This window comes from Peromyscus eremicus, chromosome 1, assembly GCF_949786415.1.
Source record: "Peromyscus eremicus chromosome 1, PerEre_H2_v1, whole genome shotgun sequence".
Classification (NCBI taxonomy): domain Eukaryota; kingdom Metazoa; phylum Chordata; class Mammalia; order Rodentia; family Cricetidae; genus Peromyscus; species Peromyscus eremicus.
Window position 1 is genome coordinate 48048824 of NC_081416.1, and position 21878 is coordinate 48070701.

The window sequence follows — 21878 nt, forward strand, 5'->3', positions numbered from 1 at the left end:
TTAAAGGCATACACAACCACTTCCCGGCTGTAATACATTCTTAAATCAGTTGGCATCTGCAGTTGCAAATCCCTGTCTAGGTTGAGAGCCTGCTAGTCACCAAAGAGTTTATCCAAATGATGTTATTTAGAAGTAAATGAGGTATAGCTCTATTGAAAGAGCTCTGAGACTTCAATACTAAGTGGATAAAAGTAAACAGAACAGAGGGTGAGAAACAAGGTGTTCTAGAAATCATCTGTGTAGTGGAGGAGGCTAATCACTAATAATCAAGTATGAACAACTGACACTCAAGGCAAATTGAATGGTTCTAACAAAGAGAATGTAGATTTCAGAGACAAGTAAAAGATAGGAAATGGAACAGAGAGAGGTGACCACAAACACTCTGGAAATCTTTAAGCCAGGGCAGCAAACATGCTACTCAGAACAGAAGCAAATAAAGTATACTCAGACTATCCCATACTCAGTGATCAATTTTCCTTATGAAATTCTGAGTTGATAATGCAACTACTTAGTCCTGAATTGTGACTATGTAGCAGACTGAAGGGCAATACGGTTTAAAGAGACCTTCATGAAAAGTCCTCAACTCCAAGCTCCAGTACCAATACTACTTCTCAACAACAAGTTGAACAGAACATAAGTGAGTGCCAAAAAGTTCATTCCCTGAAGGAGTTGCTATTGAGCTGTATGACTCAGGATGTTTAGGAGTTCCCATGTAATCCCTAAAGGTTTGCTTTTATCCTCTAAGCTGAGAGGAAGGGATGAGATAATGAGTGTCTTCAAGGGTACATTCTCTCTGCAGGGCTTGGTTCTACTCAGAAGTCCCAAAGGCATCTCTGGAGCTGATTGTGATCAAGGGAAGCCTTTCCACTTTATTACTCTCACAGAACCAACTCCCCAAACAATTTGTATATCATCTATTTGCTTAGTAAGAAGAAAATATAAAATCTATGAATTATGTTAGCTTTCTGCAAAATGCTTGAACAACATTTAATAGTTTAAATTCAATATCAGTTAACTAGATGACTCTACCAAGTAATTTTTACATAACTATTGCTCTGGAAACTTTGGAAAGATACACAAACTAGGAAAGGTGAACTGGGCAGAAGATTTGGCCATGACCATTGGAAACTGTCATCTCATGGCACCTTGTTCATCCTAGGAATATAATAGGTAAGTCTGAGTTACTTTTTTGAAACCTTTGATTGAAACTTTAAAAAACATAGTTTCATGCAAATGGGGGCTGATGTTAGACTGGAGAGTATACACACAAGATTTCCCTATAAATTATTATATGCTGTTCATCCATTAGGGGGAACCAACCTTGTGCATTTGATCTGTGATTTCCAACAAAGAAAAATTTTGTGAGGCTACAGATCATTTCACTGACTAGCCATGGAAACTTATTTAACTATCTGAGTCCAAGGCTCCTCAAGGACAAAATAAAAGAGTCATAGGACCATAAAATTGTGTAAGATAATGTGTGCACAATGTGTCACATTGTGATTGGTCCAGAACCACTAGTATTTGGAAAAACAATATGGCCTAAATGAGTTCAGCTGGAGACTGGGGACGTAGGTAGAATCCAGAAAGCTTTTCTTTTTAGTTGTGGTATGTCTGGAAAAAAACCTGAGTATCCAAAGCTCAGTTTCTTCATATCTAAAATAAGGTTGACATAATTTTAATAAAGATGGCATAATTTTATTGTCAAGTTGAATTGGGAATAACATTTTTGAAGTGCTTAGCATGTGCTTGAAGCAAAGTAAGAGTACAGTAGATATGTAGAATAATTTGGAGACATTAATCCCAGAAGTGAGGAATTTAGCATTGTTGAACTTTATTGTCACCAAAGATACTCATCCTTTGGGAAAAAAAGAACAGAGAATTTATGATAAAGTTGCAATTTAAAGTGTTAGGTTTGGGTTTCACTATTCTCTGGGGCATTACCCTTGGCTAAGATATTTCTCTTTCCCTGGGGTTCCTCCAGAGATCATCATCTTCTGTGCTGTGTGTTATAATCAAAGCATATTACAGGTAATACTGTTAACCCATACATGTTCCAGGATTTCTTAAAATGTTCATTAGCCTTGTAGTCACCCAACACATCTGACTCTTAAACTCTTTCTGTACCCTCTTGTGCAATCACCTCTGAGCCTTAGGAGGAAAGGGTGTGTAATATGTATCTCTGATTTATGGTCGAAAATTGTGAAGTTTCTTATTATTTTTATATCAACCAGTTGTAGGTTTCTGTGTTCACCACTTTCTACTGGGAAAAAAAGCCTTAGGAACTATTGCCAATTGATAGATTCTGGATGAGAGAGAGAGTCAGATTTTAGACAATGCTCCAGTGAAGGTTGCACATTCAAGAGTAGATATGTAGCACAAAGTAGACTTGATGGGTGTAAACAAAAATGTAGGATACAAAACTGGATGGGTAGGAGGATGGATATGACCAAAATGCATTTTATAAAACTCTCAAAGAACAAATAAAAAGTGTTCATTAGCCACAAAATTTTTATTTCTCTTTTGTAAGCAGTTTTGTGTTTAAGGAGATTGTTGCCTCTCTCTACTCCAGCCACAATCCAAAATGGTGGTTCCTCACTCCCCTCCTTAAATAACATCACACAAGATTTGAACACACTAGCTGGGTCCTGAAATTTTTCCTTCCATAAAATATTGTGAAAATTGTCCTTAGGTGAAATAATCAAACCCAACCAGCTTAAAAATCAGTTCTAAGTTGTTGAAAAACTCATTCATATTTGCTTCTTGGTTAAGCAATTTCTCCTAAGGACACATCAAGAAAAAGATAGAGCAAAGAAGTCTATGTCCACTATATCCAAGAAAGAGGAAAAAGAAAACCCTAGTACTGCAAAAATCCAAAGCAAACCTTAATTATTATTTCCTTAATGATCTCTGAGAAGTATATGTGTTCAAATTTTGGACTAGGGTGTGCAGACCATACTGTTTCTGAAGATAGAAATGCAGTGTGGGCCCCAAGTGCAGGGTTTGGCATTAGAAAGTCCTAGGTTCAAACACAGCATAATGAACAAATTCCACAGCCACTCTGAACGTCACTGTGTTTGTTCACAATGCATTCCTGTTGGAAGTAGGAGAGGTAATATGAAGTGGTGATATGGGCTTGCAGAGACAGAGAGAGACAGAGAGACAAAGAGACATAGTATGGCTGTATTTGCATCTGCACCCAATGTGTTGCCACTTAATCTCAGCTCAGGTGCTTTGAACAGTTAATCTATTACAAGGATTCCACAAACCAGTCATTAGATAGAAAGTGTAATTAAGCAGTTTAACAATTAGATGATGAGAAAAATGTTAAAAATTAACTGCATTCTTTTATTATTTCAAAGTGAGAAGCTTCTACTTAACCATAGGGAAATTTTTCCATACTGTGAATATAAACATTTGGGAAAATATAGTGAAACAAAACTTTCACGTTGTTACAACAAAGAAAATTCTGGCTTGAAAAGAATTTCTTAATGATTTGATTTTGATAGTCAGGAATTCGACTGTAGATTTAAGGAACTTGAGTTACTGAATTCCAATCTGAAGTAGCTGATGATGTGACGTCGAAATACTTGGCAAATTGTTCAAGAGGACCAGTATAGGACAATGGAATAAAGACTCTTGGATGGGTCCCTGGTTCTGCTTCAAGTGAATTCAGAAGAACTTTCATATCTGGATTCAGTATTACATTCATAATGAGCCTGATGTAACCCTCCCAGTTGTTTACTGTCAGTTGTCTATAAAATATTCAAAACAGAAGGTTCTAGAACTGTAGCAATGTCTTTAAGCTTCTGTACAGATTGAGTCAAAGTCAGTCTGAAGGCACTTTCATGAGGATCCAGAATGTATTCACAGAATGGTCAGCAACAAGCATGTTCTCTGATATGACTCCAATCTGTGCTGTATGGAAACAAGATATTTTATGAAATGCAAACATTGCTATGATTCAGTATATAGAGAATTAAATATAATCTATTTAAGCAATCAGTACAGTACAGGGAAAGTACACTCATTCCCTTTAGATTTGAAGACTTTGTACAGAAGCAACAGAAGTCTAGTGGCAAGTCTTCCTCAATACCCACAATTACACTATTATTATTTTAATGTATGTCATATCTGCAACAATAATAAAGAAGTATCACTCATTATTCATAACCAACCCATAGACAAAATATAGAAGATTGAACTAAAGTTGTAACATGAATCTTAAAAGTCTTATTAGTAAAATCAAACCCGGGGCCAGTTATTGGGGTGAAATGCTGGATGGTCAGAGAGACAGAACAAGCCACAGCTAACCTCACCTGGCCAACTTCTCAGCTGGTCTTGTTTCCTCAGACTGGAAGCCTCTGTGTCCTCATATCCGAATGGCTCTCAGCTGAACTGTCCTGCTAGAAGCCTGAAAGCTTAACCAGCCAAATGCTTAACCAGCCAAATGCTTCTAGTTTCTGGTCCTCACGCCTTATATACCTTTCTGCTTTCTACTACCACTCCCTGGGATTAAAGGCTTGCTTTCTGGGATAAAAGGCATGAGTCACCATGCTTAGCTGTATCCTTGAACACATGGATTTCTGCCTCTGGAATGCTAGGATTAAAGGCGTGTGCTACCACTGCCTATCCTTTATGTTAAATATTGTGGCTGCTCTGTCTCTGACCCCAGATAAGTTTATTAGCATGCACAATATTTGGGGGAATACAATACCACATAAAGTGGTAAGCACCGTTACATGAATGGGTTAAAAGAGTGAAAGTTGTTAAAATGGAGTAGAAAGTAAGAAGGAATTAAAGAAAATGTTTATCTTATTTAGTAAGAGTACAAATTTTCTCACTAAGTATTGAAACAAACATATATGAAGATAAATATGTATAAACAAAACGTATTATTTAAAGGTATATAAAGAGCAATATAGTAAAACTTTATAGGAAAGAAACACATTATTGTAAGAACCAGAAATCAATAGATAATATCTAAAATTGAGGATTACAATTACAAAAATAATAATGGCCAACACTATTTAACTCTTTCTTTATGATGAGAACTACTCTACTCTCCTTCCAGGATTAAATTATTTAGCATTGACAATACCCCAATAATATAGGCATCTTTTTCTTTATTATGGAAACAAAATTATAGTATAGGAATATCGATTTAAACACACACACATGCACACACATATGCACACACATATATATGATGACATGAAAATAAAAAGGAGACTATGGGGACTATGGGGCAAGAGGGTGGGTCCTGAATAGGGGAGAAAGGGGAAAGGGTTATGGGGAAAGGAAATCAAAACATCATTTCTTTTCTGTTATATGTGGAGTCTATATTATTCAGAAGAGAACTATTTGATGAAAGGAGGACTAGTAGGAGGACAGGGAGGAGTACTAGGGTAAGTGGTTAAGCAAAGAACAACTATGTAAAATGTTTAAAATATCACAACAATGATAAAAGAATTAACAATAAAAATGAATGGGCTCACAAAGGAAGAGAGACACAATAAGATTAGATAAAGTGACTCTAGGCACAGAACTAAAGCATAGAAAAACTGTGAGTTTGGATGTATATAAATTTGGATGCTATAAATTGAAAAATATTGAAGCTTAGTATATTAAATATGATTGTCTTTGAAGTGGAATGGTAAACACTACAGTGGAAAAAAGTTGTTCAAGTATTACCTGAATAGATCATATCCTCGAAAATGGTACAATAGTAAGAAGAATATATGAATGTGTGTAATAAGGGATTATTTTACACAAAGAACAGGCTCATCAACTCTACTTCTTTAAGACTTTCATGAAAAGAGTGAGTTACACCGATTTGAGGATAAGGGCAAAAGCTAAGGTCAGTGTGTAGAAAGGAGAGAGAGACAGGATTCAGCTTCAAGGAGAGCATTAACAGGTTGGACTGCCTAAGGATAGGGACACATGATGAATACATGTTGGTAAGCAGGAAAGGAGATTCCTCCCTGTATTGGCATTGGAGAAGAGGTGCAAAGGGATATTTTTTTTCCTTTCCAAACCTGAAGATATCTATTTTGTCCTCACAGAAAGTTAAAAATGTAAACTAGAATTAATTTGAAGCAGAAAGAGCAACTGAAGAGCCACGTCACACACTTTGGAAATGTCTAAGGAAAATCAGTTAGATTCAACAATTCCTGAAAAATAAATAGGCTCAAAAATACAAACTTAACACCTACTACAGAGAAAAAGACTGGTATGATATAACAGGAATTGCTAAATGGTCTTATTAATAAAAAAAAAACAGAGCCATATATTGAGATGAAAGCTGAAAGATCAGCAAAACAGAACAAGCCAGTCACAGTTCTTATCTCTACCAAATTCTCAGTCTAAAGACAGTGAGTTCCTGTTTCTTCATGCTTTATATACCTTTTTCTGCCCTGCCATCTTACTTCCTGGGATTAAAGGCATGTGTGCTTCCCAAGCAAAGGCATGAGATCTTCATAAGTGTTGGGATTAAAGGTGTATGCCACCGCACCTGGCTCTATTCCCAGTGTGGCCTTTAACTCAGAGAGATCCAGATGGTCTCTGTCACCCATGTGATAGGATTAAGGGTGTGTGCCATCACTGTCTGGCCTCTATGTCTAATCTAGTGGCTAACTCTGTCCTCTGATCCTTAGATAAGTTTTATTGGGGTGCACAATATATCACCACTATCTTCAATCCTGGATTCTTTACAATTCACTCTTATCGTCTGTTGAGTAAACAGTCCTTACTGAATATGACCAATAATAATCTCACCAAAGTAACTGAATTCATTCTTGTGGGCTTTACTGACCATCCAGAGTGGGAGATTCCTCTCTTCCTGGTGTTTTTGAGCTTCTATCTTGTAACAATCCTGGGGAACTTGGGCATGGTCATTCTTATCCATGTGGATGTCCAACTTCATACCCCAATGTATTTCTTCCTGAGCCATCTCTCTGTAATGGATGCCTGCTATACCTCAGTCATAACCCCTCAGATCTTGGCCACACTGGCCACAAGCAAAACAATCATTGCCTATGGTCACTGTGCTGCTCAGTTCTTCTTTTTCACCTTCTGTGCAAGTACAGAGTGTTTTCTGTTGGCAGTGATGGCCTATGATCGCTATGTTGCTATTAGCAATCCTCTGCTCTACACAGTGGCCATGAGTCCTAGAAAACGCTGGAGTTTGGTAGTGGGAGCCTATGTGTGTGGATTGTCTGGGTCCATTCAAAGAACCACATGTACCTTCTCCCTCTCTTTCTGTGAAGACAATGAGATCAATTTCTTCTTTTGTGACCTCCCACCTCTGCTGAAGCTGGCCTGCAGTGATACAACAAATGCTGAGATTATCATTGTTTTATTTGGGAACTTTGTCATCTTGTTTAATGCCTTGGTCATACTCATTTCCTACCTGCTCATCATCAAGACTGTCATGAAGATGAAAACTTCAGGTGGCAGAAGTAAAACATTCTCTACATGTGTCTCCCACCTCACTGCTGTGACTCTTTTCTTTGGGACCCTCACCTTTATGTATATAAGGAGTGGTTCAGGAAAATCCCTAGAGGAAGATAAAGTTGTGTCTGTCTTCTACACTGTGGTGATTCCCATGCTGAACCCTCTGATCTACAGCTTGAGAAATAAAGACGTTATAGTTGCCTTCAGAAAGGTAACTAATAGACTGCAGATTTCCCAGAGGGTATAGAACCCAGTAAGATGACCCCTCCTCATTGTCAGTTTTGTATGCATATCATTAATATCCTAATATACAGCAGCAATATATGCATGATGTATCTATGAACAGAGAAAATGTTGGCAAGTTGTTCCAGGCAAGAAGAAAAGGTGTCATGCAGATTATAACCAGCAACTGAAGTATTTTCCTCCTTTTTTTTCTGTCCTGCCTCCTGCTGTTCTCTGATACCATCACTTAGAGAAGCTCTAAGGGATCTTGTGATTTTTTACTCTAAATTCTGGTATACTTTCCATATTGTCTTGGTTGCTGTCCATATTACTGTTCTGATTGTGTCAAATATTACATTTAGGACTTCTGCAAATTGAGTTATTTGGCCTTTTTGTTTCCTTTTTCATATGTAAGGTATATAATACAGGCTTCTCCCTTCAACATTGCAATGTTTGTCTTTTTGCTGGGGCTAAAATAAAAAAGCCGTCAAATTGTCTTGATAACTCACTTCTTTTCTTCTTTATTGATTTGTTGATGACTTTGAAATGAACTAAGCCACCTCACCTATGGGAGGGTGTCTACAAGAGTCAATTCTGTCTTCAGAAGGACAATGCCTTATCACTCCTCCTCACCCTATAGCTTACTTTGTTGGAAGCTCTCATCCAAATGTCCTGTTTGTAGGGTTAGCAATGTAAGAGAGCAGAAAAACAGATGGTTAAATCACTCATTCCCTTCTTCACAGTAGGGATGACCTATGAATACAACAGCTCCTGCACCAGGCTGTTAAACTTCAGAGGCTTTTCTTTGTTTCCTTATTTTCCCTGTCAAAAGTCAGATGAGCTCTCAGCAATTGCATTTGAAATAATTTTCTGTCACATGCAAAGTTCTATTTGCATTTCATTTTAACTTCAAAGGCAAATGTGAAGGTGTTATCACATGTGAAATTTCCATTTAGAAACAAAAAACCTTTCCTTCAGACCTAGGGTACTCACAATATACAACAGTAGAAAAGGCATGGGGTGATTTCAATCTAAATTTTATTTTGCCTCTAGTTAATTGTGAGAATTTGGGTAAACATTTCACTTTCTCAGGTCTAAAATATGTACAGCAATTCTTAATTTAAATATAGTTTAATAGTTGACTAAGATGATAGAAATTTTCTAGCATAAGTCAAATGTCAGTATAGATTGATCTCTTTCTTTACATTCTTTAACTCTGTGATATCAGCTCTACACTCTTACTACAATTTCATGGTCATTGACAAATTCAATATTGATATGAACCAATGATAAAGGCAATGGACAGAGGAAAATGAATTAATCAAACAATTTTTCATGTTTATCTGGGGAAATATATTTATTACACCTCATATAATCAAAGGTAACTGAAGAACACCTTAAGTTTTCTTTTGCTTTATTTTTTTCACTTTATGTGTTTGGGCGTTTTGTCTGTATGTATGTCTGTGCACCAGCTTTGTGCAGTATCCACAGGAGGTCAAAAGAGGGCATAAAATCACCTGGGATTGGAGTTACAGTTGGCTATGAGCTGTCTTAGGTGCTGGAAACTGAACCTAAGTTTTCTGGAGGACCTACCATCCCTTAACTGTGGATTCATCTCTTCATCTCCAAAGACGTCTCTTTTACTAAGCATATTGCTTTGTGTCACTGAACTCTTACACCTGATGGCCATTTTTGAGACAATAATCTTTCCCTCCATGTGGAAATAACCATTAAATTAGAATGGATGACTAAAAAACTTTCTGTTGATTGATTTTGTGTTAATCATCTATGCATGTTGAACTTATAAAGCTTTGCAATATCTTTTGTGAATGCAGAAACATAAAAGAGAGTCAGACTAGAAAAAGAGTTGACTCAGACACAGAGTATGTAAATAACTACTAGAATTATGGAGAATTATAGAGAGATGCTCAATTTTAGTAATAAACAGGAATTTCACATTTAAAACTCAAATATACTGACTGGTTTTGTAAAAATTAAAAAGCACCATGGCCTCATATTAGCAAGGATATGTATAATGGTAAGTATACATTGATTTAATGACTACATAAATAGTTTGACATTTTCACATAAAACCCAAAACCAACAGTAACACAGCTAAGACAGTGACCTGGCTATGGACTAAGAAACAACTCTTGCTCAGGGGCATTAAGATACAGGAAATGTCTTTCTAGAATGTTGCTGTAGGAGCTCAACACTCAGAACATTTTACCTCCATGTTCATTCTTCCATTCCTGAGTGTGCATACTTTGGCTGGAACCAGATATCATTTCAGAATATAAAGAGACACTGAAGATGTAAGCAATACATAGATGGCCCTAAAGCGGAAAAAGGTAGCTATTTAAAACATAGCCTCTTCTGACTCGATGTAGGCACTTAGAGCTATACACACCTTTCTTATGACTGCTTTTATTTTACACTGTAGCTTTTGGTATGCTATATTTTTACTCAATTCTAGAATTTTTTAAGTTTAATTTTTTATGTCGTCAACCATCATTTTATCATTTAATAGTATATTGTTTAATCATAAGTTTCTGTATATCCTATGGTCTCATATTTGCCTGATTTATAGCTTTATTTCACCATTGTGATCATACAGAATACAAATATTTCAGTATTTTACTTTATTTGTCAGATTGTGTTTGGTCCTACTAAACAGGTGATCTACCTAGAGAAAGATCCATGGGCTGCTGAGAAGAATCTGAATTTTAGTGTTTTAATGGGATGGTCTGAAAAATGTCTATTAAGTCCATTTTATATACAGTGTCATTTAATTAAGATATTTCTATTTAGTGTGTGTGTGTGTGTGTGTGTGTGTGTGTGTGTTGACCTGTCAATTTATTTGAAGTTGAGTATTGAGGTCAATCACTACTATTGTGCTGTGGTTAGTTTGTGACTTTACATCAAATATTACTTGTTTTATGAAACTGGGTACAGCCATGTTCAATGTGCATGGGTTTAAAATCAAAATGTGAGGTGCCCACCAGTAGGGAAGACTCCTGTGGGCAGGCTCCCTCATCAAAACCCTCCATTGGAATATGCAGTGGCTCCCTGAGATAGAGAATCTGCCAGCTCTCATTGGACCAAGAGTGGCTTCTTGAGACAAAGAATACCCCAGCTCTCATTGGACCACGAGAGTACCACCTCTAGAACCTAGGCCCTAGAACACAACCAATCTCCTGGAACCACCCATCTCTGCTTCAGTTGCCGGCCAGCAGGGAAGACTTCTGTGGGTAGGCTCCCTCACCAACTGCTCCCCCTCCCTGCCCATTGGACCCTGCAATTTATAAGACCCATGCCCTACCCAATACATACACATCCCCCTGCTACTCCAAGTGGCTTCCTGAGACTTGGAATCCTCTAGCTCATTGGACCAAGAGTAGCTTCCTGAGACACAGAATCTACCAGTTTTCATTGGACCAATAGGTGAGTGACTGTTATCCCACCTAGAGAGTACTGCCTCAAGGACTAGGCCCTGGGACTCAACCAGGCCCTGGGAACCCCCACCCATCTCTGCCCCAGTTGCCCACCAGCCAGAAGATTCCTGCAGTTAGAATCTCCCACAAAACCCCCCATTGAACCCTGCAATCTACAAGACCCATGCCCTACACCAAACATACCCAAACCCCAGTGACACCAGTGGCTACCTGAGACACTGAATCCACCAGCTCTCATTGGACCAAGAGGTGAGTAACTCTTCTCCCTCCCAGAGAATCCTGCCCCTAGGACCTAGGCCCTGAGACAATACCAGTCCCTGGAAACTCCCACCCATCTCTGCCTCAATTGCTGGACAGTAGAGAAGAATCCTGCTGGCAGTCTCCCCCACAAAAACCCCCCACTGAACACTGCAATCTAGAAGAGCCATGCCCTACTGCAAATATACCCAACCCCCTGTGACCCCAGCGGCTTCTTTAGACACAGAATCTGCCAGCTCTCATTGGACCGAGAGTCCTAATAAGACCAAGAACAGCTCCCTGAGACACAGAATCAGGCAGCTTGGATTGAACCAAGAGCAGCTTTCTGAGACACAGAATCCATCAGATCCAATTAGACCAAGAGCTAAGATTGTACCCAGAGTGGCCCCCTGAGACACAGACACAGCAAACACAGGTTGGACACAGAACAGCTTGCTCAGACACAGACACCTCTGGGACCTATTGGAGGAAGAATGTCAGTGCAAAAATACATAAAACAACATAAAGAGCAATATGGCATCACCATAACCTAGCGGTTCTACAACAGCAAGACCTGAACATCACAACATAGAAGAAGCAGAAGAACATGACATTAAAAATAACTTTATAAACATGATAGATGTCTTTAAAGAGGAAATGAAAAATTCCCTTAAAGAAATTGAGGAAAAGACAAACAAAAAATGCTGGAAATAGAAAATATGAGTAAATGAACAGGAGCTACAGATGCAAGCATAACCAACAGAATACAAAAGATGGAAGAGAGAATCTCTGGCATAGAGGATACAATAGAGGAAAGTCTATTAAAGTCACCAAAGTCAAAATAGTCATAACACAAAATGTCCAGAAAATCTGGGAAACCATTAAAAGGCCAAATTTAAGAATAATAGGGATAGAAGAAGGAGATGAATACTAACTCAAAAGCACAGAAAACATATTCAACAAAATCAGGGAAGAAAACTTTCCCATCTTAAAGAAGGAAATACCTAGGAAGATACAAGAAATACCTAGGAAGATACAAGAACACCAAATAGACTAGACCCCCCCCCCTCAAAAGGCCCCTCACCACATAATAAGTAAACCACTAAACATACAGAATAAAGAAAGAACATTAAGAGCAGCAAAGGAAAAAGGCCAAGTGACTCATAAAGGCAGACCCATCAAAATAACACCTGACTTCCCAATGGAGACTCAGAAGGTCAGAAGGTCCTAGACAGATATAATATAGACACTAAGAAACCACGGATGCCAGCCTATACTAATATACCCAGCAAAACGTTCAATCACTATAGACAGAGTGAACAAGATATTCAAAGACAAAACAAGGTTTAAACAATACTTATTTACAAAACCAGCCCTACAGAATGCACTAGAAGGAAAACTCCAACTTAAAGAAGTCAGATGCACCCATGAAAACACAAGCAATAGATAACTCCACAGCAGTAAATCCCAAAGAAGGGAAATACACACACACTACAACCAAGAGATAAGAGGAATTAACAATCACCGGTCACTAATATCTTTAAATATCAACGGATTAAATTTGCCTATAAAAAGACACAGGCTGACAGAACAGATATGAAATCAAGATCCACCATTCTGCTACATACAAGAAACACACCTCAAATTCAAAGATAGATACTACCTCAGAGTAAAAGGCTGGGAAAAGACTTTCCAATCAAATGGAATTAAGAAGCAAGCTGGTGTAGCTATCCTAATATCTAACAAAATAGACTTTAAACTAAAATCAATCAAAAGACATCAGGAAGGATATTACATATTCATCACAGGAAAGATCCATCAAGTTGAAGTCTCAATTCTGACCATTTATGTCTCAAATACAAGGGCATCCACACATGTAAAAGATATATTACTAAAGCTTAAATCACGCATCAAACCACACACATTAGACAGTGGGAGACTTCAACACCCAACTCTCACCAATGGACTGATCTGCCAGGCAGAAACTTAACAGAGAAATAAGGGAACTAACAGATGTTATGACTCAAATGGACTTAATAGATATCTACAGAACATTCTATTCTAACAAAAAAGAATATACCTCTTCTCAACACCCCATTGAACCTTCTCTACAATTGAACATATACATGGTCACAAAGCAAATCTCAATAGATAAAAAAATTGTAATAACCTCCTGTATTATATTGATCAACTGTGGCTTAAAGCTAGATTTCAACAACAACAAAAATTACAGAGAGCCTACAATGACATGGAAACTGAATAATGCTCAACTGAATCACCAATGAGTTAAGGAAGAAATAAATAAAGAAATTAAAGACTTCCTAGAATTCAGTGAAAATGGAAATACAACATACCCAAACTTGTGGAACACTAAGAAAGCAGTGCTAAGAGGAAAATTCATAGCACTACATGCTCACATAAAGCAGTTGTGAAATCTCACACTAGTGACTTAACAGTACACCTAAAAGCTCTAGAACAAAAAGAAGAAAACTCAACCAGGAGGAATACACACCAGGAAATAATCAAATTGAGGACTGAAATCAATAAAAAAGAAACAAAGGGAACAATACAAAGAATTAATGAAACAAAGAGTTGGTTCTTTGAGAAAATCAAGAAGATAGACAAGCCCTTATCAAAACTAACCAAAAGGCAGAGAAAGAGCATCCAAATTAACAAAATTTGAAATGAAAAGGGAGACATAACAATTGACAAGGAGGAAATTCAGATAATCATCAGGTGTAGTGGGTAGCCGTTCCAGCTTTGACCTGGAAGTTCCAATCCCCACTGAGGCTTCGGTAATGGTCACGTCTACAAGGTGGGGCTGAGAGAGGACTCTGAAGACCCAAGATCTGGGTGCATGGGCTCTTTTGGTTCCTGGACCCTGGACGCTGGAGATAGACTGAGCAGAGTTCTCTAGAGAACACTGCCGGATTGTGCTGCACCTTTCCCAGGCCCTATCAATTATCCCTTCACTTGTAAGTTACCCTACAAAATAAACCTCCCTTTTAACTACGTGGAGTGGCCATAATAATTTCACCATATCCAGGTCATACCTCAAAAACCTGTAGTCCACAGAATTGTAAAATCTAGAAGAAATGGACAGTTTTCTGGATAGGTACAATGTACAAAAGTTAAATCAAGACCAGATAAACACTTGAAATAGACCAATAACCCCTAAGGAAATAGAAACAGTCATTAAAATTCTCCCAATCAAAAAACGCCCAGGACCAGTTGGTTTCAGTGCAGAATTATAGCAGAATTTCAAAGAAGAGCTAATATCAATACTCTTCAAATTGCTTCACACAATAGAAACAGAAAGAACATTATCAAACTCCTTTTATGAGGCAACAGTTACTCTGATACCCTAACCACAGAAAGATGCAATGAAAAAAGAATTACAGACCAATCTCCCTCATGAACATTGATGCAAAAATAGTCAATAAAATATTGGCAAACCGGTTCCAAGAACACATCAGAAAATTATCCACCATGACCAAGTAGGCTTCTGATTTGATGTTAGAAACATTAAGGATATTTCTCATCATTGATTTAACAAATTTATTGAGTGCCTACTATATGTCAGAAAATATCCCAGTTATTAGAGACACATCAATGTTATCATGGAGCTTACATCCTGATAGAATTGAAGGCTTACACAGAATAAGTGTCCAGAGAAAGAAATACAACTCTGTTGAATTAAGCAACTTAAAGTTTGTATGACTTATCTCAGTAGCACAACCTAGGATAACCCAGCTAACTGTGGGAGGTAAAAAGTAATGAACAAAACTTCTGGGAGCTAAATACAGAACATGTCTTTGATGTGTGAGAACTATACTTTTGGTATATTATCTTTCATATTATTACATGCTATTTTGACATACAGAAATGTGTGTGTGTGTGTTTGTGTGTGTGTGTGTGTGTGTGTGTGTGTATGTGTCTTTCTTTATCATATTATGCTGAAGTTTCAGGTTTAAAAATATATTTCTAATCAAATGTTGAGAAATAATCTACTTATATTTTTTAGCATTGGTTGTATCTAGTTGTTTGTAAGCTGTCAAGTGTTGTTTAAATTTCTCTTCCCAAATAGTTTACTAACCTCTCTGTCACCAATGTTAAATATTTATCTTTTCTTCAAATCATGTGATATACCATCTTCACCATAGACAAATCTCTCATGTGTACTTGGATATGTTTTCAAGCCTTGTTATTTGTTGTCTTGATAGTCCTCCAACCTTTTATATCAGGAAGGTCTATGCCTCTCTCCCTAATGTTTTTATTTTTCCATTTTATTCTTGAGTATTTTCACCAATTTGTTTTTCCTATTGTACTATATACTTTACATCTTTTTCAAATGATATGTCTTTTCTTCTTGTAAATCCCATCACAAGATTATGAAAATCCTACTATTTTTATAGTTCATGGTCATATTCATTTTGATCAGTCCACTCTGTTCTTCCCAGTGTTATATGCATATATGCACATATATACATATATTTATGTATAGACAATGAATAAGAGTGGCACTAAAACTTTTTCAGTTGAAATAACTAGATAAAACAATAAAATTATATCATGAAGTAAAAATGAAATTAATCAGCACATTTAGCTATAACATTTCATCTGGATGGCTTCAGGAGTGACTTGCTTCAGGAATCTATTGTCATTTGGCCTCATTTGAGCATCCTAGTTACCAAACTGCTGTGGATATCGCTTTATATAAATAAAGCACTGATTGGCCAGTGACCAGGCAGGAAGTATAGGTGGGACAAGGAGAGAGGAGAATTGAGGAAGGAGGAAGAAAAGGGGGACTGGCTGGAGCCACCGCCAAGACAAGGAAGATGTAAAGTACCGGTAAGCCATGAGCCACGTGGCAAAGTAAAGATTAATAGAAATGGGCTGAATATAAGAGTGAGAGCTAGACAATGATAGGCCTGAGCTAATGGCCAAGCAGTTTAAATAATGTAAGAGTCTGTGTGTTTATAAGTGGGCTCCGGGACTGGCGGGACTTGGCGGTGGGAACTGGAGAAAAATTCTCCAGCTACAAATGGCACCCAACGGCTCGAGTTTCCACCTTCAACCTAACAATATTTAATAACCAATTCTAAACAGAGCCAAAAACAGGTTCCTGCTTCATGTCTCATATGGGCAGCTAGACGCCGCAAAACATGGGTTTGAGCTACTGGCGGGTTCCTGGCGTGTGCACTTGACCTGTAGTATGGCGGGAATGAGAAGTGTGCCAGTAGCACATTATGCTGTGTGGTAGATTTAGTCTTTACTAGTATTTAAAGAGAGAGAGGGGGGGGGGGTTCTGGGCTACACGCTGCTTTGATAAAAGCATAGACCCACTATTTCTGAGACTTGATGGCTCCCAGAGCTGGCGAACCGCCATGTTGGGAAGCTAAAGTGGGCAGAGCCAGCAGCCACAGCGCTGGTTCAGGCTTAGAAGGCTGCAGTTTAAAGCAATAGGTTCACGATAAGACTGATTCAGATGAAATAGTTTCCAATGTATGTAAAAATGTACATAGGCTTCAAAAAGAGATAAAAAGGAATATATACAGTTATATAAACAAATAGTTTTTAAAAGCAAAGTCTTTAAAGAAACAATAAAGGTAATAAGCCACGTAAAGATGGCTATCACACAAAGAATCTGGATTATGTTGTCTTTGATATTCATAACTGAAGGAAAACATTTGATTGTAAAAGCTGTTCAATTATGCCAAAATGTAAATTTTAAAGGTATCTTGACTTCAAAATTTGGATGTAAAGATATGTTACTTTGGAAAAGAGGTTCTGCTTTTGTTTCCACAGAAAGCCAGAGGCTATGGATTTGTTCCAGATTAAGATACATCAGGTTTGACCAGCCAAGACCCCCTGAAAGGTCTCCAATGACACCATGGCCCAGATGACCCAACATCCGGAATGGTTTCAGGCAACTGGCTCAGATAATACACCCTCATGGACTACTCCATAATCCTAAAATTTTCTTTGTGTCCCCATAAGATACAGCACCCCCCTCCAGCAGGAAGTAGTAAGAAAAGCTACGCCCAAATTCCCAAATATACCAAGCTGGCTTTAGAGATGGAATTGGCTCACTACCCCTCTAAACCCAGACTTAAAAACCCATATTGCTTAAAAAAAAAAATGGTTAAGAGATTCTTGTGACCCAAATCAGAAGAGCCCTCTGGTGTGGGACAGAGAAAAACCAATATTTTTATTTAAAACAGGTTGATTATAAATACAATCTCTTTCTAAAAAAGGGGGGGATAGTTTAGATATGATAGGATAAGGGTTGATTAATGAACCTACTTTTAAAAAGTAACAACTTGTTTAAAATGTTTTACATTGCTATAGATTTTAGTTTATTGATACAAATTTAAACTTAATTTTGTTATACTGTATATATATTTCTGTTCTTGTGTGAGGTATTATGTTTATGTAACTCATTTAAAATTGTAATGGATAAGCCGGGCGGTGGTGGCGCACACCTTTAATCCCAGCACTTGGGAGGCAGAGGCAGGCGGATCTCTGTGAGTTCGAGGCCAGCCTGGGCTACCAAGTGAGTTCCAGGAAAGGCGCAAAGCTACACAGAGAAACCCTGTCTTGAAAAACCAAAAAAAAAAAATTGTAATGGATAATTAAAAAATAGATTAATAATCAGTCATTTATGATAATCATATTTGTAGCCATGTTAGTTAAGTCTTCTAGGTATACATAGATATATTTCAGATAGATAGGTAGTCTTCAAACACTTCAAAGACATATAGAATATGGCATTTAAAATGTTTTAAAAATTTAGACTTTCTGGACAGTGAGACATGTCTGCTCCTGACAGCACCGATTTACTTCAGAGAAGAGTATGGGCATCAAAGACACTCCATATGGAGTTTATCTTCACCTTGACAAAAATAGCCATTTGGACAAGAAACTGTTCTTGCTTGTACTTCTTGATCAACTTGACATTCAGGACCCATAGAAAGGTAACTACTGAACTTTGCTTGACAAAATGGTCATTCAGGTTCATGATTTACAGAGAAAACTGCAAGACATTCTACAGGACACAAAAAAAAGTGAATGAGAGACTCTAGACCTGTGGGCTGAAGACTGATGCCCCAACTTTACAAGAGAACTTTGAATGACTGTCCAGGCTGTCAGCTGTTTCTGTCTACCCTACAAGACACCCGAAAGTTGCTTGCATCCTTCTCCCATTTCTCAGGTAGTATTATATCCTTCTGAGGTCTTTGATGTGGTTAAAGACTAGATACTTACAATTTTCCTTAGTTATGATAAAAGATAAGTTAGACATAAAACTTTAAACTCACAAATATAAGATAGATATCTTCTTTTATATTATAACTATAATTCTTACTCGATAATTATTTTGTTATATGTAATATTACTATGTTGAAGTTAAAACTTTCCTTTTTGAAAAAGAAAAAAAAGGGGAAGTGCTGTGGATATCGCTTTATATAAATAAAGCACTGATTGGCCAGTGATCAGGCATGAAGTATAGGCGGGACAAGGAGAGAGGAGAATTGAGGAAGGAGGAAGAAAAGGGGGACCGGCTGGAGCCACCGCCAAGACAAGGAAGATGTAAAGTACCGGTAAGCCATGAGCCACGTGGCAAAGTAAAGATTAATAGAAATGGGCTGAATATAAGAGTGAGAGCTAGACAATGATAGGCCTGAGCTAATGGCCAAGCAGTTTAAATAATGTAAGAGTCTGTGTGTTTATTTTATAAGTGGGCTCCGGGACTGGCGGGACTTGGCGGTGGGAGCCAGAGAAAAATTCTCCAGCTACACCAAACTAATATACATGTTTGTAAGGACTAACTGCCAATAACTTGTAACTGCATTTTCCCCTGGAGAAGTCTTCCTCAGCCAAGCTATCTATCTTTTCTAGAAGTTCCTAAAAAGGTATAACCAAGCTTCTGGAGGACAGCGTACAGCCAATGAATGACTGACATGAACTGCAAAAGCCTAATACTCTTAGTAGGTATAATACACTTCTAGAGTTCTTCAGTGATCAAGTCAATGCTAGACTCCAGAAAGCTGACAACGTTCTTAACAATTTTGTACTTCATTTTATTCTATATATGTTTCTTCTGTGTGTACTTTATCAGTGAAACACTTGCATTCTAGCTCTGACCAGGGTTTAATTTGCTTCTACAGTATTTTTTTATTTTTGAGATTATAATATAATCACAACATTTATTCCTTCACTTTACTTCCTCCAAACCCGGCCATCTAAACCCCCTTATTCTCTTTCAAAATCATGACCTCTTTTTTCATTAACTGTAATTACATTCATGTATTTACATGTATAGATACATACATATTCCTAAATATATAATGCTCAGTGTGTATAGTGTTATTTATATGTGTAGTTTTAGGACTGGTCACTTGATATCAGATAACCAGTTGGTGTACTCTTGATCCTGGGAAAGATCACCTCTTCAGCTCTCAGCAATCCTTAATTGCCTGTAGTTCTTTGGGTAGGATTGAGGCTCATGCACTTTCTGTCATCAATTTTGGCATGTCTGTTAATGTTGTCTTTGTTCAGCTCATGTTTGGGCAGTTATGTTTCTTAGACTTTATGCATGCATCTTCTGACATTACAGGGGCACACAGTCTCACAGGACACTCCCTGATCTTTAGAAACCTCTTAAAGTCTTTCTACTCTGTCTTCTGCAATATTACATGTAGCTCAAAAAACAGAGATGTAGTTCTTCCCCCAAATCCAAACATGATATTTAATCTGAATAACAAAAGAGAAATATACCAAAATTTTCATGATTTTCCAATCATTACCAAAAAAGGGATGAATAATAAACATTATACAATCAGTTCAACAACAAGCTTACCTGGTGATAACAAAGGAATATTCTCATTTCTGTGTACTCTCTTCTACTTTTCCTCCAGTGTGTTCCAATTTTCACTCTAGTTTGTTTATAGGAAACATAAAATCAGTAGACATACTCTGACACACAGTCATTTCAAAACAAAATTAATTTCAGGAAGTTATAACAAATTTTATCAAAATGCATTAGGTGAACTTCCTTAAGCTACACATTAGATATTCTGCTCTCTAGTAGCCTCCTTTCTTTTTTTTTAATTTTTATTTTTCTTTATTAAGAAATTTTCTACTCACTCTTCATGCTATCTACAGACACCCCCTTCCTCCCACCCTCCAGCCCTCCCTCCCAAGCCACCTTGCATCCCCACATCCCCCAAATCGAGGTTTCCCATGGGGAGTCAGCAGAGCCCAGCTCACTGAGCCTAGGCAGGTCCAAGCCCCTTCCCACTGCACCAAGGCTGTGCAAGGTGTCACACCACAGGCACTGGATTCCCAGAAGCCTGCTCATGCGCCAGGGACAGATCCCGATCCCCCTGCCTGGGTGCCCCCCAAACAGTTCAAGCCAAACAACTGTCTTCCGTGTCTAGAGGGCCTAGTCCAGTCCCATGGAGGCTCCGCAGCCACCAGTCCACAGTTCATGGGTTTCCACTTGTGTTAGTAGCCTCCTTTCTTTTCAGTATATCTTTGTATTTTCTGGCATCTGTGATCTCAGAATCCTGCCTAGGCCAAATGCTTGCTGATTACCAAAATATTTGTCCAAACCTTGATACTTAGAAGGTATACAATGTCAGTAACACTGCTTATGCCATACTATTTCAAATCCTGTAATATCAAGTAGGTAAAAGCAAACAGGTGAGGACATTTGTGGTTAGTGGACTGTAAGAGTCTACCATGAAGCTGAAGAAACAAGACTAGCCACTAATGAATAATTATGGACTATGTAATATAAAAGCAATTTTGGCAAATTATATAGTTCTAACAAAAAAGATTGTGGTTTCAGAAGCAGGAACTATATGAGAAACAGAACAAAAAAAAAGGTGGCTGTATAACTCTGGAAATGGATCTTGAGGGCATGGGAAAGCATACTGCTCAGTGCAGAAGCAGTTGAAGCATGCTTATACTACCCTATACTCATTGCCATCTGAGTCAAAAATCATGCTTCCTTATGAAAATTTGAACAGATGATACTGTGGGGTTTCATATCTGAGTTGTAAGTGGACAGTGAGTGTAAGAATATGTACAGTGTAAAAAGAGTTTTATGCAAAGATCCAACTTTCAGGTCACTGACAGAGTAACTCAGCAGACCATGCCCGTTCCCCGCAGAAGCTGCTGTTGATCTCCAGAACCTAGAAGTCATAGGAGTTGCCATGTAATCCCACAGGTTAGATTTTATCCACTAAGAGATGTGGAGAAGATGCAAAAATAAGTCATTGCCTGTGGGAAATTGTTGGGCAAATGATAGGGGAGCTTTTCCCAGGAGTCTTAGGAACTGTCCCTGGAGCTGATTTATGATTCAGGGGAATACTTATCCACTGTGTGTAGCTTTTGGCCTTCCCCAAAAGCATTTTAAATACCCACTGGCTTGCTGTGCAAGAATAAATCCCTAAATGCACCCATTACATTGAACTATGTATGTAATCTGAGTTACTTTTCAAA

The 21878-nt window shown here is 37.8% G+C and overlaps 1 protein-coding gene across 1 annotated transcript; it reads left to right on the top strand.

Annotated features, from left to right (window-relative positions):
* Window positions 1-6757: 6757 nt before the first annotated feature.
* On the top strand, window positions 6758-7702 carry LOC131897006 (olfactory receptor 9I1-like). Its single transcript, XM_059247862.1, has one exon. The coding sequence runs from the start codon at window positions 6758-6760 to the stop codon at window positions 7700-7702; it is 945 nt and encodes a 314-aa protein (XP_059103845.1).
* The last annotated feature ends 14176 nt before the right edge of the window (window positions 7703-21878 follow it).

What these genes read in the sequence shown, in the direction of transcription:
- LOC131897006 (XM_059247862.1), top strand. Translation starts at nt 6,758, where the DNA reads ATGACCAATAATAATCTCACCAAAGTAACTGAATTCATTCTTGTGGGC.